We start from the raw sequence: 15,055 nt of genomic DNA, 5'->3' as shown, positions 1-15,055 counted from the left end.
CATTTTGGATGGCACAGCGAGAGGAGTCTCATCAAACTGTTAGCTAATATTATGTTGCTAAAAAACATGGTACCAAAAAATAAATATAGACAATACAACCTTGATGTTAGCTAGCTAAAGAAAATACACATATCAAGGTCATTAGAAGAACCATAGACTGTCAAGCAGGTGGAGTCGTAGTTATGGAAACATTCGTTTATCGGTTTACATGGTGCTTTGGTGTGGTCTGCTAAGTTTTTACTCTGATATATAGCTTTCCTGTCCTGTCTCGTCTGAAGTCAGTTTGATGTAGACTGAGCTTTAGGGAGCAAGACCACAGATATGCGATTACAATGTTCTTGAATGGATATTTTAATGCCGATGTAACAATCGCTACTGGTAACTGAAAACAATGGAGTTCCAGAGCACTGTCTTGGAATTTGCAAAATAAAAATAAACAAAGAAAAAAAGAAAAAAAAAAACATTCCACAAGACCTACTCTTTAAATGATTAAATAATACACTGCACTATTTGAATGGAGAGAATTAATGACTGGTTCAGCTACGATAGGCCAATATCATATTTCATCAAACCAAATGACAACAAATCAGCAAACCATGGTGTTCAATCACGCCCTTGATTAGCCGAATCAGATGTTTTATTGCTGGCAGGAACAAGAGCCTACCCTGGTACAGGCCTTTTTCAGATAAGAGTGAGCAACCTTGTCATTATGAATAACTGTTCATCATAATCCTGGGCCCAAACATCTCATTTTACCTCACTTTAAACAGCAGCCAAAGTAATGCATTTAGACACATTTAATCATACCCAGTGACATTTTGTAACTGCTGGTATGATTTTCTATTTCATTTCCTATTTTTTTACCGTTTTGAAATGGAGAATGCGTAGGAGGGTGAAAAACAGCACTCCCATGTTGGAAGAAAGTTTATGAATCATAGAGGTTTTGTTCTTTCTGTAACTTTGTCAACGGATATCTTCTGGTATGTTTTACTCAGTTTTATGCATGTACAAGGCTCTCTTGCATATGAGCCTTCTGTTTCAAGCGACAACGCTTTAACTAAAGCAAACATAAAATAAATACAAATTCAGGAAGACAGACAAGTAACTTGGGATAATATCAAGGCCATATTAGGTTGAAATATTCAATCAATTCAGTTTATTTTCTAATAATTTCTACCAGCTGAACTCCAAAGCAAAGTGGTACAGAGCATAGCTCTCTAGAGTAATGCTCCGCTTCATAATGAATTCGTTACACAAATAAAATGTTACATTTCTCCTTCACCTGTTACACATCCAATTCTCCCGTGGATGTGGACACACGCTTTCAGTTTACAATGTAAAACAGCGCAGTACCGGCTTGAGCGTCTGCCAATACAGCCAGACAAACATCTATTATTGATATCGGCCTCAGACTTTCCATATCGTGCACGGGCATCCCTAATACATAACTTTAAGCATTACTGCATGATGATTTGATTAGAATTTGCAATGCAAGTGGCGAGCTATAGTTATGCGCCGTAAATGTTTTCTAAAAATATATTCTCAAGATACTGTGTAAAATGTGCGTGTCTGTACCGTCACAACAATAGTTTTACAGACCTAATCGTTTACATTGGTAGTGTGCGTTCAGTAATCGGCGTTTATATATAAACTTTCGAATCGACAGGAACAAGACCGTGCAGAATCCTACATTGCTCGCAGTTACATAAACTGCCAGCCCCCACAACCACTTAAAACTCACTCATTTGCTGGCCTGACATGTTTAAAACGTGTAAATAACGAGTCAGATGTTTTTTTTTCTGTCGGTTTTGGCAGGTTTCTCTGGTAATCACATACATTATCGATCCAGTCATAATACACCAGTACAGTGGTACGACAGCAAAAATTCAACGTCCTAGTTTGTATGACTATAAACACTAACTACTAATGTTGAAAATGCTGAAGAATGTAGCTTCGCCTACATGCACTAATCTCCGGATAATGTACGTACATTAGGTAGGGGCATTCCAGTCACAATAAAATAATATGCGATGCAGTCTAAAATAAAATATATAAATATTTGTACGTGATTCATTCGAGATAATTTGCTGCGCTGCTAAGTCCCTTCCTTGAAACTGATCAACGACTATTTAATCACATTCAGAATTTGGCAACCACATTTAACACGTAGCGAAGTTAATTACGCAACACCCTACACTGCGCAACAGTGTAAAGGAAATAAGTGAATGCGGTGAATTAATAGAAAACGGGTCATTTGGCATGCCGTAGCCTACAGGTCTCCCCTAAAAAGCATTAGATTATATAACTTCCATCATCAATTCTAGGTTTTATTTATGTCGAGCAGATTCCACGACGGGAGGCAATTTCCATTACCTAACGGGAGAGTGGTTCTATTCTGAAAAGCATATATATTTTTCCAGAACAGACTTGAACCTTTTATTTTGCTTTTTTTATGGTGATGCAGTGCATTAGTGCGCATGGGTCCAGCGCTTGCACCCTGAACTGCAGTAACCCCGCGCGCTGATGAACGCGAGTGTTCCCAGTCAAGCATGAGCTGGGGGATTTTTGTAAAACAGTCAGACTGGATCGCTCGCGTTTGCTACCCAGCTAGCTACCTAGCGCTAACTACATCAATGCCATTTTAGCAAAATTCCCCACGGTTAGGCTGTCTTGTTAAAAAAAACACTTCCATTGCTACCACTAAACGATCATTTCTCGCGTACTCATGCTAAACTTCATCGACATTTTCATATGAAAAAACCCCTCAACATCCCGTGCCAATATAAACCTCACACATAGTGCTAGGCTAACAGTCAACAGTGGGGGGGGGGGGGGGGGGGGGACATTTCAATCAAGTAACTGATTCTTCAACGAAATGAATCCAAATATAATAAATATATAAATAGAAACGTGGCTATTTTAAGATGGTGTAGTTATCTAGCTAGTTAGCTAGCTAGCAAATATCAGCCAGCTAGCTAGCTAGCTTTCCTGGCACTGTGTGTGTAACCAGTAAAATACAGTGGATACCCAAACAATACCCCCGCTGACCATCTCATTCTCAAAACAATAAATAGTCAACCTACTTGGTAATAAGTCACTCGACTCCGTTTAGTTCAGTTTCGCGATGTTTCTCCGGTCGGAAATCAACCATTGTAACTCGGGTGATCCCAAGTTAACGGTTTCAGCTTTGTTAAAATTTCCACTGAGAGACGGAACATCAGTCTCCCTTTCCGCTCACCCGGCAGCCATTACAGGCACTGTCCTGCTTACTACGCATGCGCGACTCAGCGCGCAGCCGTCTGCAAACAATTTCTCAGGAATGAACCCATACATGCATACACCTTTTAAAGAACAATTAGTAACATGATTTTGCGCTCTCTTTTCTCCAATGTGAAAGTATGGGTAGTATGAATTTTAGAAAGTAGTCGAAATCCGATTTCATATAGCCAGGTTCCCCGTTTCTTTCATGGCGTACTTAAAGATATTAGAATTAGATGCTTACTGTGCAATATTGTTGTTACCTATATTCATTTTGTATCCCCGGGCCCGTTCCTGGGGCAATCCTACATTGACCTTGAATTCTATAGGGCTGATGTCTACCCCACCCCCGCACTCAGGGCCTCAGATGTGTGTGCATGGGGGGCACACTGGAGTTGCACATTTTAGTTCTGAGAGCTATGCTTAGACGGTATATTTTGCCACAGGCCAAAAACTCATAGCTGCAGCCCTACCTGCACTATGGATGTTATATTACATTACATTACAGTCTTTTAGCAGACGCCCTTATCCAGAGTGATGTACAATAATGCGCAAATCAGAACCAGGGACAAGTGTGTTGAAGACCCTAGAGGAAAATACAGTTCCAAGTCCTCGAGTGATCATGTGGATGTGGATTAATGTCCTTCCAGTGGTACCCTAAACCTCATGGACCACTAGGACTTCACATTACACTCTATATCTCTGAAGATCCATGAGCAGACTGCATTTTCATAACCTTCATTTATCATTTATTTATCATTCTTGTACATTATGGCGAGGACTAATCATCACAGGGCACTCCGTCTTTAAAAGTGCCTATTTCTGCCAGCAAATTTATGTTTAATGAGATCTTTTTGTGCATAACACATAATAACACATCATCATGATCATCATGCGCGCTGGAAAATATCCAGTGTTGTGTAACAACCTGATTGTAATTGCCTTGTTACAAAATAAGGACTGAGTTACTGTTACTGTTAGTTGCAACAGTTCATTGTGGCTCATTGTCGCAGATGTTAAGCCAAAATTTCAGTTTGTCTATTCAGTAAGACAATGGCAACCACTGTAAAGAGTTTATATGTCAAGTTTAAACCACAACATCACAGAACCAGATTGCAGCTGGATCAACTGTACCTTTTCTCACAGATATGTTGTTTAAGTTATTACATGGTTCTGTGGTCTTGTGGTTTTAGGTCAGTTTTGCTAAGTTGGTTGCAGTCGCCCCATAATGTTTCTAGAGCACCTTCGCACATCTGCAAATAGCTACTATCGGTGTAGAACATTCCTTGAGGTTGATTTTGCGTTAAAAACTCAACCAAAAATTACAATAGCTTACATTAGACAAGGGTTGTTCTTTTTCCATAAGATGAAAATGAAAAATAAACAAATAAAAAATGAAAAATGTGCTGCTGCTCCCTTTCTTGGCTCCCCATTTAAATAAAAAAAAGCTATACATACAAGACCATTAGCAACTAGCATTGAGAGAAAGAAGGCAAAGCCATCCAGAACAAATCACATCCATTGACTTTGCTTAAAAATAAAATAAAAACACAGCATAGCAACATTTACTACCCTGTCCAACTGTGTCATCATTACGAGTGTCTGATGTTGGCATAGTTGTAAAAAGCACTTCATGTTACATATCAGGCGCGTTACTACAACCACAGACCTGCGTGGCAACAGCCAATGGGATGCTCCACCTTTAATAATCGAACCACCAGCTCGTTTCTCTCTGCCGCCCCCTGGCGGACAGTGACGGTCCTCTCAACAGGAAGTTGAAGCTGAAAGGCCGTTTGGAAACAAACCGGGGCATCTCTGGGATACAGGAAGAAACTGCTGAGTAATCAACGTTGAATGAAATTAAATTGAAGTAATTAATCCATTCTGTATTAAATCACCTGTATTGCTCACCAGATAGCTACTCGGGAGTTGTTTGGTGACAATTTTAGTCATTTTGGTACGGATGCATTCGGGGCTTCTGTAAATCTGCCTAATTACTGCAATTCAAACTGTACTGTAGCCAGCGAGCTAGCTAGTAACTGTTAATGTATGGGCCATCTCTGAAATGTGGATGATAGTTAGCTAGCAATATTTTTGACCAAGTAAATATAAATACACTGCTTGTATTGGCGGTGCAAAGACAGCATTCACATCGGTGTTAACAGGATTTCGGGTTATCTTATATGCAGTTATCCGTTTGGCTAGTGCTAGTTTAGCAGTGGCTATGCTTCGAATGAATGGTAGCCAGGTAGGTAACAGTTAACGTTATCAAGGGAATTGCACCGGTATTCTGTGTAGAAGTGGACATCACGAGTGCCTCGGAATCAATTCAAATAGCTACGCATTTTCTGTTTTGCATTTCTCATTTAGTCTCATTCAAGACTTATTAACCAGCCAAGTAACTTGATCTGAACGAACAAGCTAGCCACTGCTAGCTACACGCGTTAATTTGCTGCATATGCGCCTGTGTTGGTTTGGCTGCAATGTCTGCCAGTGAATGGTCGAACTAGAGGATGGATCTTCCGTTTTAAAATACAAACGCCTCGAACCATCCAATGACAACCTGTCAATATCCACGGGGTTCTAGGTAGATGGTAACTTTTACACTTATCTGGGCCCAAGACGTTTCTTGCCTAAAAAATCAGCTAACTTAGTGGTTACGTTAGCAATTATTGCTGGCTAGCTTTACTGAAGCCGCAACAACCGCTTGGGAACTTGTGACCATACAGCGAGTGAAAATTAGGGTGCATCGCTTGCTTTGGTGAAAACACTGATTTATAAACGAGATCCGATGGTCAATGCCTATCCAACAAGCTAGCGTTAAGTCCAAATGTGCCTCAAGTATAGGCCATGTGTTCATGACGCATGTCGCTGGTTGCTAGCCATTGTAACTAATGTTTGTTTCTGGGAAATGCATGTACCGCTGGGTGAGCCTAACGTTAGTGTCGTTGATTGCTCTGTTTTGTGCAGTGCTTCGCAGCAGTATGTCCGTGTCCGTCATAATAAAGTGGGGTGGGCAGGAATACACCATCAGCACGTTGTCCGAAGAGGACACCGTGCTGGACCTCAAACAGTCCATCAAATCTTTGACGGGCGTTCTCCCAGAAAGACAGAAACTGCTGGGATTGAAAGTCAAAGGTATGGCTCGTCGCATTAAAGCCCAGTCGCCACGACTTTATCTTTGTTTGCTGCTCCAGCGATACCCTGCTTGAATGTGCACGTTGGTAGTGCTTTTTTCGCCTAAACAAGAGCTTGTTTAAAGACCCTGATAATCTCTTTAAGACTGGCCCGCCCTGCTGTGTCAGCTTGGCCTGCTTGAAAATTCAGCTGGTCAGGCTGGTCAACCAGCTGTTTCAAAACATAGCTTGAACTGTTTTCTTCAGCAGGTTGTTGTCACCCTGTAAGTGAACCCCACACCTCAAAACATTTTGCTACATCCTGTCATGTTACATTAATTCCACAAAACTTGTAATATGGGGACATTTCTGGCTGAGGCCATTGCGGTAATAGCAGGATAGACATGATTGACCAGGTGAGAGTAGTTATGTGATGTATGTTGCAGGTAAACCAGCTGAAGATGACATCAAACTGGGTACACTGAAGCTGAAGCCGAACACCAAGATTATGATGATGGGGAGTCGAGAGGAGAGCCTGGTGCGTATCATCCTTCGTTCGGTCATGGTGCATGACCCGGAAGGTTGGTGGTTCAAGCCCCAATGTGGCCATGATGAGATCCACACGGCTGTTGGGCCCTTGAGCAAGGCCCTTAGCCCTACATTTCTCCAGGTGGGATTGTCCCCTGTTTAGTCTAATCAACTGATTAAAAGCTCAATAACACATAGACTAAACGCATAAACTAGGCATTTAGCAGACACATTTAATCTTAAATTCATCACCTCAGCACGTGGGATTACAGTATTACACACTGCCATTCATTCATGTGCACTTCAATTTTGAACACTTCCATACCCAGGAGAACTCATGCCCCACTTGATTGATGAACCCATGATGCATTGGTTATGGACCCTAATTCTGCGATTGTTGTGTACTTCCTGAATAGTAATGTTTGAAAAAGTTTACTTATCTGTGTGTGTGTGTGTGTGTGTGTGTGTGTGTGTGTGTTTGTGTGTTTGTGCGTTTGTTTCGCAGGAAGATGTTTTGGCCCCTCCCCCAGAAAATGATGATGTCATCAATGATTTTGACATTGAAGAAGAGGTTATAGAGGTAGAGAACAGGTCGGTATTTGTTTAAATGGAACTATTATCCAGAAACATTTATACATGATGATTCCAGAAATATAGAGAGATGTGTCCTCGTCGTAAGCGGTGTAACATGCTAGAATTCAGGAATAACCAGGACGACATCCAATCCAGAGTTTCAGGTTGCAAACTTTCTGCCACGCGGTAACTGATCAAAGATCTGTTTGTGTGTGAAGGGAGGAGAACTTGGCAAAGATCGCCAGACGTGTAAAAGATTACAAAGTGGAAGAAATGAACCCACCAAGAGAAGGAAAACGGCTCCTGGTGTTGGATGTGGACTACACATTGTTTGGTGAGTCCCTGAGCAGATTCCAAAGTCTTTTCTAAATTGTAAATATGCTTGTTTTCCCCTTAGCCAAAACTGTGTTAACCCATTTTGGGCTAAGGCGCCCTATAGAAAACCCATAGAAAGGTCAAGGAATCACAATGCATTTCAATGGTCATGTGTCTTGAAAAACGGTTACATGATCAAATACAATGCTGGTGTCGCAGCCGTCTGTTAAGGGTGAGGTAACGCACAGGACGGGGTTAAAACTGGAAAGAAATCTAGTAATTCTGTGGTGTGTGTGTGATGTGTGTGTGTGTGTGTGATGTCTGTGATGTGTGTGTGTGTGTGTGTGTGTGTGTGTGTGTGTGTGTGTGTGATGTCTGTGTGTGTGTGTGTGTGTCTTTAGACCACAAGTCATGTGCAGAGACGGGGCAGGAGCTGATGAGGCCCTTCCTGCACGAGTTCCTCACCGCCGCGTATGAGGACTATGACATCGTCATCTGGTGTAAGTGTCACACTGCGAAACACCGCTGACGCTGGCTGGGACAGGCCGTCGTGTCCTCTGTCATTCTGCGCTTTGAGCTCCAGTTTAGTGCTTAACTGCCCCCCTCTCATTTCCCCCCAATAGCTGCCACAAGCATGAAGTGGATCGATGCTAAAATGATGGTAAGTTCTCCTCCCATCCCTCTGTCTTTTTTTAGAAGAATATTGTTATTGTGAAATTGTGAAATTCTAGCATTTTTGGCTGATGCATTTATAACTAATCCAAAGTGACATGCAGCATGTACATACCGAAAGACATACAAAGACAAAGACAGATCAGATCTGAAGTATCGGTTATCCATAACTAGAGCCATGATCATAAACTCTGCTTCACACAGTGAAGCCAAGGATAAGTCACTAAAGTCATGGCTGTCTTAAGCCCAAAGAAAGGTATGATTACAAGAGATATGGTAATGAACCATAACATCTAGGTGCAGAGATGAAAGTGCTAGAAGATCAAGACACAAGTGTGATGTGACTGATATACAGTGGGCTCAAGAATTATTGGCACCCCTCACCAGCAATGCACAAACAAGGCTTAAAAAAAAAAAAAAAAGAATAATATAATAATAGAGAAACATGTGCCAAATACTGTACTTTATTAATGTTTCAATGGAAACAACCAAAATCATAACCATCATAAAAAATAAAAATAAATAAAAAATAAATAAAGAAATCAAGGTTTCATAATTATTGGCACCCTTCACCTAGTACTTAGTGCAACCACCTCTGGCAAGGATAACAGCATGGAGTCTCTTCCTGTAATTTTTGACAAGATTAAGGAACACATTTGGAAGGATTTTGGACCATTCCTCTTTGCATATCCTTTCAAGATCCTTCACGTTCTTGGGTTTGTGCTTATCAACTGACCTCTTCAACTCACACGTTTTCGATTGGATTGAGGTCTGGTGACTGAGATGGCCATTGCGTTGATTTTGTTGTCACAGAACCATTTCTGTGTGGATCTTGAGGTGTGTTTTGGGTCTTGTTGGAAAGTCCACCTACGACCAAGTCCCAGACTTCTGGCAGAGGGAACCAGATTTTCAGCCAAAATTGCCTGATACTTGCTGGAATTCATTATGCCATCAATCCTAACCAGAGCCCCTGGACCTCTGGAATTAAAACAGCCCCAAAACATGACTGACCCACCACCATATTTCACTGTGGGTATGAGGTGCTTCTCCTTGTATGCATCTCTGTTCCTACGCCAAACATACCGATGCTGTATCTGACCAAAACGTTCAATTTTGGTCTCATCTGACCAGGGAACCTTGTTCCAGTCATAATGTAAATGACGTTTGGCAAACTCCAAGCGCTTTCTTCTGTGTCTTGTGGTCAGAAAAGGCTTTCTTCTGGCAACCCTTCCAATGAGGCTGTGGTTATGGAGGTGGCGTCTGATGGTGCTTTTTGAAACCTGGTGACCCCAAGATGCCACCAAGGCCTGAATTCTTTCACTGTGATTCTTGAAGATTTTGTTGCTTCTCTCACCATCCTCCTCAGTATCCTGGGGGGGCAAGATGCAGTTGCGTCCTCTACCCATGAGATTTTCAACAGTTCCATATCTTTTGAACTTTTTTATAATTGCTCTGACAGTGCTCAGTGGTATATTCAATCGTTTGTGAATTTTCTTGTAGCCATTACCACGTTATTGAAGGTCTACGAGTATTGTTTGTTCATTTTCTGTCAGGGGTGCCAATAATTTTTGAGCCCACTGTACATGGTTACCTTACCTTTCTTCTTTACCTTAAGTGCTGGCTCGTCCAAGACCGGAATCTTTCATTTCAGTTGCTTTCGGTTGCCATCTTGACAGATCTTGTAACCCATTGACCACCCAATCATTTTCTTGCCTTTAATGATGGCCTGAGGTTTGCTCTCTCTGGTGTTCCAGGAGCTGGGAGTGACGGACAACCCAAACTACAAGATCACCTTCATGCTGGACAGCGCAGCCATGATCACAGTGCATACGCCCAAGAGGGGGGTGGTGGAGGTCTGTTCACCCACCCCAAATCTGCCCCTTCTCCCCTGCTGCTAATGGCCTATGCCAGGGCTTTTCAACCCCCGCCAGGCCCAAAGACTCCTTTCATTAGTTAAAAACAGCTGTATGTACAATGGGCTTTTTTCGGTTGGCAGAGCGTGATGAAACTCCTTGTTAGAGAAAAAGAAATGAACAGCCCACATTTAAGATCTAATTTAGAAAATTTTGAAAGTGATCAATTTGGTCATGTAATTACAGAGCTTAAGTGCGTAAGTTTAATTTCTTCTTTTAGCATAATTACATCATTCTTTTAGTCATCAGCACCTTATATAAAATTCTGGTATGCGTTTATTTTGGTTCTTTTTTCACCCGTGTTGTTTTTTCAGGTGAAACCACTGGGAGTAATATGGGGCAAGTACGGCGAGTTCTACAACAAGAAGAACACCATCATGTTCGACGACATCGGCCGAAACTTTCTCATGAACCCCCAGAATGGGCTGAAGGTAGGGGCTGACGTCCACCGTAACCTGTCTGTGAAGATTTAAGACACATTTCCCACATACCATGCATTTGTATTGTTATTGTGTATTATTTTTGTTGCTTTCTTTTAATTATATAAACTACCTACTGCCCAGGGACAACTCATGGAAAAGTGCTTGTGGCAAAATCTGGTGCGATATATTTATTGTGTGCTGTCCCTGTCAAATGAATACATAAAACGTGGTCGGCGCTTTGTGCTGATTTGTTTTTCCTCGTTGGAAAAGTAATTCTCAACTGCAGATCAAGGCTTTCGTGATTGGTGACAATGGCACTTTTTTTTTACTTTTACAACTATAGATTCGTCCGTTCATGAAAGCGCACTTAAACCGCGAAAAAGACAAGGAGCTCTTCAAACTCTCTCAGTATCTGAAGGAGATTGCCAAGCTGGAGGACTTTTCAGGACTCAACCACAAACACTGGGAAAGGTATGGGTAGCTTTTAAACTTATTCTATCTTGTGTGTGAACAGCATGCATTTCATGTTTTATGGGTTTAATGAAAATGTATGGAGTATGGATCAAGTATACATCTAGTAGACCTCAAGTAGAGCTCATTAATACTTAATGGCCTGCATGGTTCTGGGTTCAGTATTCCTCTGGTGATATTAAAGACACTAACAGGATTTCACTCTCTCCACTGACCGAAACCAGCTCAAACACAACTGTATTTACTCTGTGTTAATATCAGTGTATACACCTTGTACACCTTCATTCCTTTCATTTTGATGAGTGTGGTTCCACACAGGATTCACACAGCTGTTGGGACCTTGAGCAAGGCCCTTAACCCCACTTTGCTCCAGGGGGGGATTGTCCCCTGCTTAGTCTAATCAACAGTAAGTCGATTTGGATAAAAGTGACAGCTAAATGACACATAAACTAAATGCATATACTAGGCATTTAGCAGACACATTTAATCTTAAGTTCATCACCTCAGCATGTGGGATTTCTGTACATAATGCTGCATTACACACTGCCATTCATTCATGTGCACTTCAATTCAATAACTTCCATACCCAGGAGAACAAGACTAATGCCCCACTTGATTGATGAACATCCATGATGCATTGCTTATGGACCCTAATTCTGCAATTTCTTGTTTCGTTATTTCTGCGTGTCCTCACAGGTACCTGTCCAAGAAGCAGAGCCAGTAGAGCGCACCCCTGTGGCCCTGGAGTGTGTGTGCGCGCGGTTCCCCCCCTTCACCAAGCGGCAGTGCTGGACACTTGAGCCGACGCCAGGCACCCACAGTTCGGCTGACCCCACCCGTCCCCGAAACCCCCCACGACCGCCCGGTCGAGTATGTTCTGTGATTTCATAACGCTGTGCGGTTTACATCAGCGGGGTGTAAGCTCGCCCATCCGCCTCCGATTCGCGCACACTCACTCCTGCAGTACTTCATGGGTCGCCGTGCGAGGGTTTTTTTGCGACTGCTGCGGTTGGGTTCAGCCCAACCGCCTCTCCGCTTTTCGTACATCCAGAAGGTTCTCTCGGTCCCCTGTCTAGCATAGCCTCTGTTAATTCCCACCCCCCAATCCAACCATCCACACAGGAGAAGCACTCCTTCTCTCACTTCACCACTCCAGAACTTTCCATCATTCTGAAATCGGTCTTCACCTCGATTCTTGGTGAGACGGCGACATATTTTTCTGTACGTTATCCCTCGTAATCCTTTGTCAAATCATCTTTGTCAAGCCCTGTCATTTCCTCACAGGAAGTACAGTAAATTATGGGGTTATCTGTGCAGTGTAGTTGGCTGAAAATTTCATTTCTTTAAAAAAAATGCCTGCTTCGTTGGATGACTCTTTGATTTTGAAGGATTGAGGGGAGTGTTCAAGTGCTTTACCCAACAGGAGCGGGGTTCACAGAGACCATTCTGAGAGCTAGGAGAGAGGCCAGATATAGTACTGTAACATCAAACCAAATGCCCTGGTCAAACACTATACAAAGTAGACTTGTTTCAAATGCGAAGCCTTTATGAAGCATGTGTTAGGTCTTCATTGTCAGAAAACAACATTTTCATGACTAATTTGCACGTATTTGTAAGTTGAAAGGACAGAAGATTGACCTCAAGGCATTGTGCTTAATACATTATCTGTAAAGATGTATTGACACCTTAACTAAGTATCTACACATTCTTGACAAAGGCTTAAGGAATAGATATTTTGAATAAATTGTGACCAGTACCTTTGGAAAGTTCTTGCATTTGTCTTGTGTCTTTTCCCCCAATTTCTGGCTCAGATTTTGTGTTAGCTGATGTGTTTCTAAGTTATTGTAATTTCGGAAGCGATCATAAACTGGCTTAATGCTATGGCTTTCTTCTTTTTGGATTGTGTAACTGAAAGATGATAGTTTCCTCCCGTTGATGAAAGCGGTTTCGGATTCCCCTTGACGGTATTCTTTTTATATTTTGTGGATCTTCTGTGTTTTTGTAAGACAAACGTTCTAATTGATTTGTGAGGTTATTTTTTGCTTTTGGAGGGAATTTGTGCTTTGTTGAAACTGACATAGTAAACTTTGTAGAACGTTGTTTTTTTGTTTTGTGTTTTTACACGAAATGCATTGTTTTAAGGACGGCATTCAAAATCTAGCAGATCGTGAGTATTCTGGGTAAGGTTCTCAGGAAAGATATGCCCCTTCTTTCGCGTTTTCGCGTGTATGTGTTTTAAAAGGTACAAAGCTGCAGCTGAGTTCGAAAGAAAAAAAACCTACCGCTGACACCATTTCCTGTGAGACAGGAGAGTGGTAGCATAACTGACTGTAGAAAACGGCGTCTTGAGTATAGTTCTGTTTACAGACCGTGTGTGGCTATCTGTCTGTCTGCTAGCAGATGCCTGCTCCCACTACACGTGTGACCCTCGCCCATGCCGATTGGACGCTACGTTTCATGGGCGGTTGGATGAATTTGCGCAAGTTGTCACAGGCTCGTAGTCGCCCCTAGGTCAAAATATACATTTGAGAGCTGCTGTCACACATGTATCCTTTAGGGCAGGGTTGGCCTATCTTATCCCAAACGGACCAGTGTGGGTGCAGCTTTCTGTTTTAGCTCAGCACTCCGACACCTCGTTCCACCAATTAACTAATAATGGTCTTCAACCAAGACTTAAATGAGGAGTCTTTGTGCCGGGCTTATACAAAATCCTGAACCCACACCAGCCCTTTTTGGATAAGATTTGACATCCCTAATTTATGGACCAGCCATTCCCTAATAATTCCGAACTGGATAACTGCGTCTCTGTCATGATCATGTGCATTTATCGAGCGGTTGACTGAAGTTAGCGAGCTGTTTAAACTCCGCAAAAATGTGCACTATGAAATAAACACGCTGCTTGTAGTTCGCTTGACACCCTGTCGCTCTTCTCATTGTGTCCCTAGTATATTAACAACTGTTTCACTGAGGCAAGCAAACGAAACAAAAACAAATGTACGTGTCTTGCACTTATGTTTTTTTGTGTCTCACGCATTTCGTGTGAACCCATGCCAGTCGCCCTCCATTTTCTCAGAGCTACAGTAGCGTAAACAGAGCAAAGTCTATGGGAGTTTTGGAGCCTTTAAGTTCACTGAAGCAGCGTTCGGTTACAAAAGCTGTTCTCTGGATCCGGGCGAAAATGTGCACATTCCAGACATCGCCTGAGCTGAAGGATCTGTAAGATTTCACTCCTGCATCGTCAAATATCAAAGTGGTATTCGCTGACTGACTGGTTTGTTTTGTAGCTCGTCGTGCTCTAACGCCACTACCAAAGTTCGCCACAAACTGACTTTATGTAAAACTGCTATTTAAGTCCTAACCAGAGTGCTCCGTGTCCATTCTGAAACATTGTCCTCCTTCCTGTTACATCAATCCATGCAGATGTGAACACATGTACATATGCTACTTATGGGGGCATATCCTGACTGTAAATAAAAAAAATATCAATCTTTTTACACAGTCTTTGTGTGTGTTGATGGGTTGAAATGTGATTTTTTTTTAAACCGCTCTCAACGAGCTGACAGCAGTCCCCTTATCGGAGATGAAATGTGTTTTTGCAGCGTTTAATTATTTCTGGGAAGCGCATTGGCCACGATTATGGTTTTGCTGTTGATGAAGAGATAGGAGAGTAATCTTGAGCAGTGGTGGTCTGTTAAATGTATCCTTAATTCAAATCAATGTCCATTTGTTCTGACGATGGAATCAATTCCAAATCATGTCATACTTGTGAAACGTCATCTTTTACTTA

At 42.0% G+C, this 15,055-nt stretch overlaps 2 protein-coding genes across 5 annotated transcripts in view; one reads left to right on the top strand and one right to left on the bottom strand.

Moving 5' to 3' along the window:
* LOC133133907 (RING finger protein 145-like) overlaps nt 1–3,246 on the bottom strand; it is a 30,632-nt gene extending 27,386 nt beyond the window's left edge. The window contains exon 1 of the mRNA XM_061250194.1: nt 3,084–3,246. The gene's annotated coding sequence lies outside the window, so the exon portion shown is untranslated. The remainder of the gene's footprint in view (nt 1–3,083) is intronic.
* A 1,753-nt stretch (nt 3,247–4,999) lies between these two features.
* Nucleotides 5,000–14,762, top strand: ublcp1 (ubiquitin-like domain containing CTD phosphatase 1). Of its 4 annotated transcripts, none has more exons than XM_061248460.1 (11): nt 5,000–5,128; nt 6,229–6,396; nt 6,821–6,912; nt 7,408–7,493; nt 7,694–7,809; nt 8,192–8,290; nt 8,414–8,451; nt 10,217–10,315; nt 10,690–10,806; nt 11,141–11,268; nt 11,965–14,762. In XM_061248460.1, coding segments are annotated over exons 1-11 (972 nt in total). In that variant the 5' UTR covers nt 5,000–5,127; the 3' UTR covers nt 11,993–14,762. The 4 variants fall into 4 exon arrangements, with proteins under 4 accessions (XP_061104444.1, XP_061104445.1, XP_061104447.1 ...); XM_061248461.1 differs by having other exon boundaries at nt 5,102–5,215; XM_061248463.1 differs by lacking the exon at nt 5,000–5,128 and adding an exon at nt 5,320–5,506.
* The last annotated feature ends 293 nt before the right edge of the window (nt 14,763–15,055 follow it).

This window comes from Conger conger, chromosome 7 (assembly GCF_963514075.1).
Source record: "Conger conger chromosome 7, fConCon1.1, whole genome shotgun sequence".
Lineage (NCBI taxonomy): Eukaryota > Metazoa > Chordata > Actinopteri > Anguilliformes > Congridae > Conger > Conger conger.
Note: the sequence above shows the minus strand (reverse complement) of the source record. Positions and strands in the feature narration are given on the sequence as shown.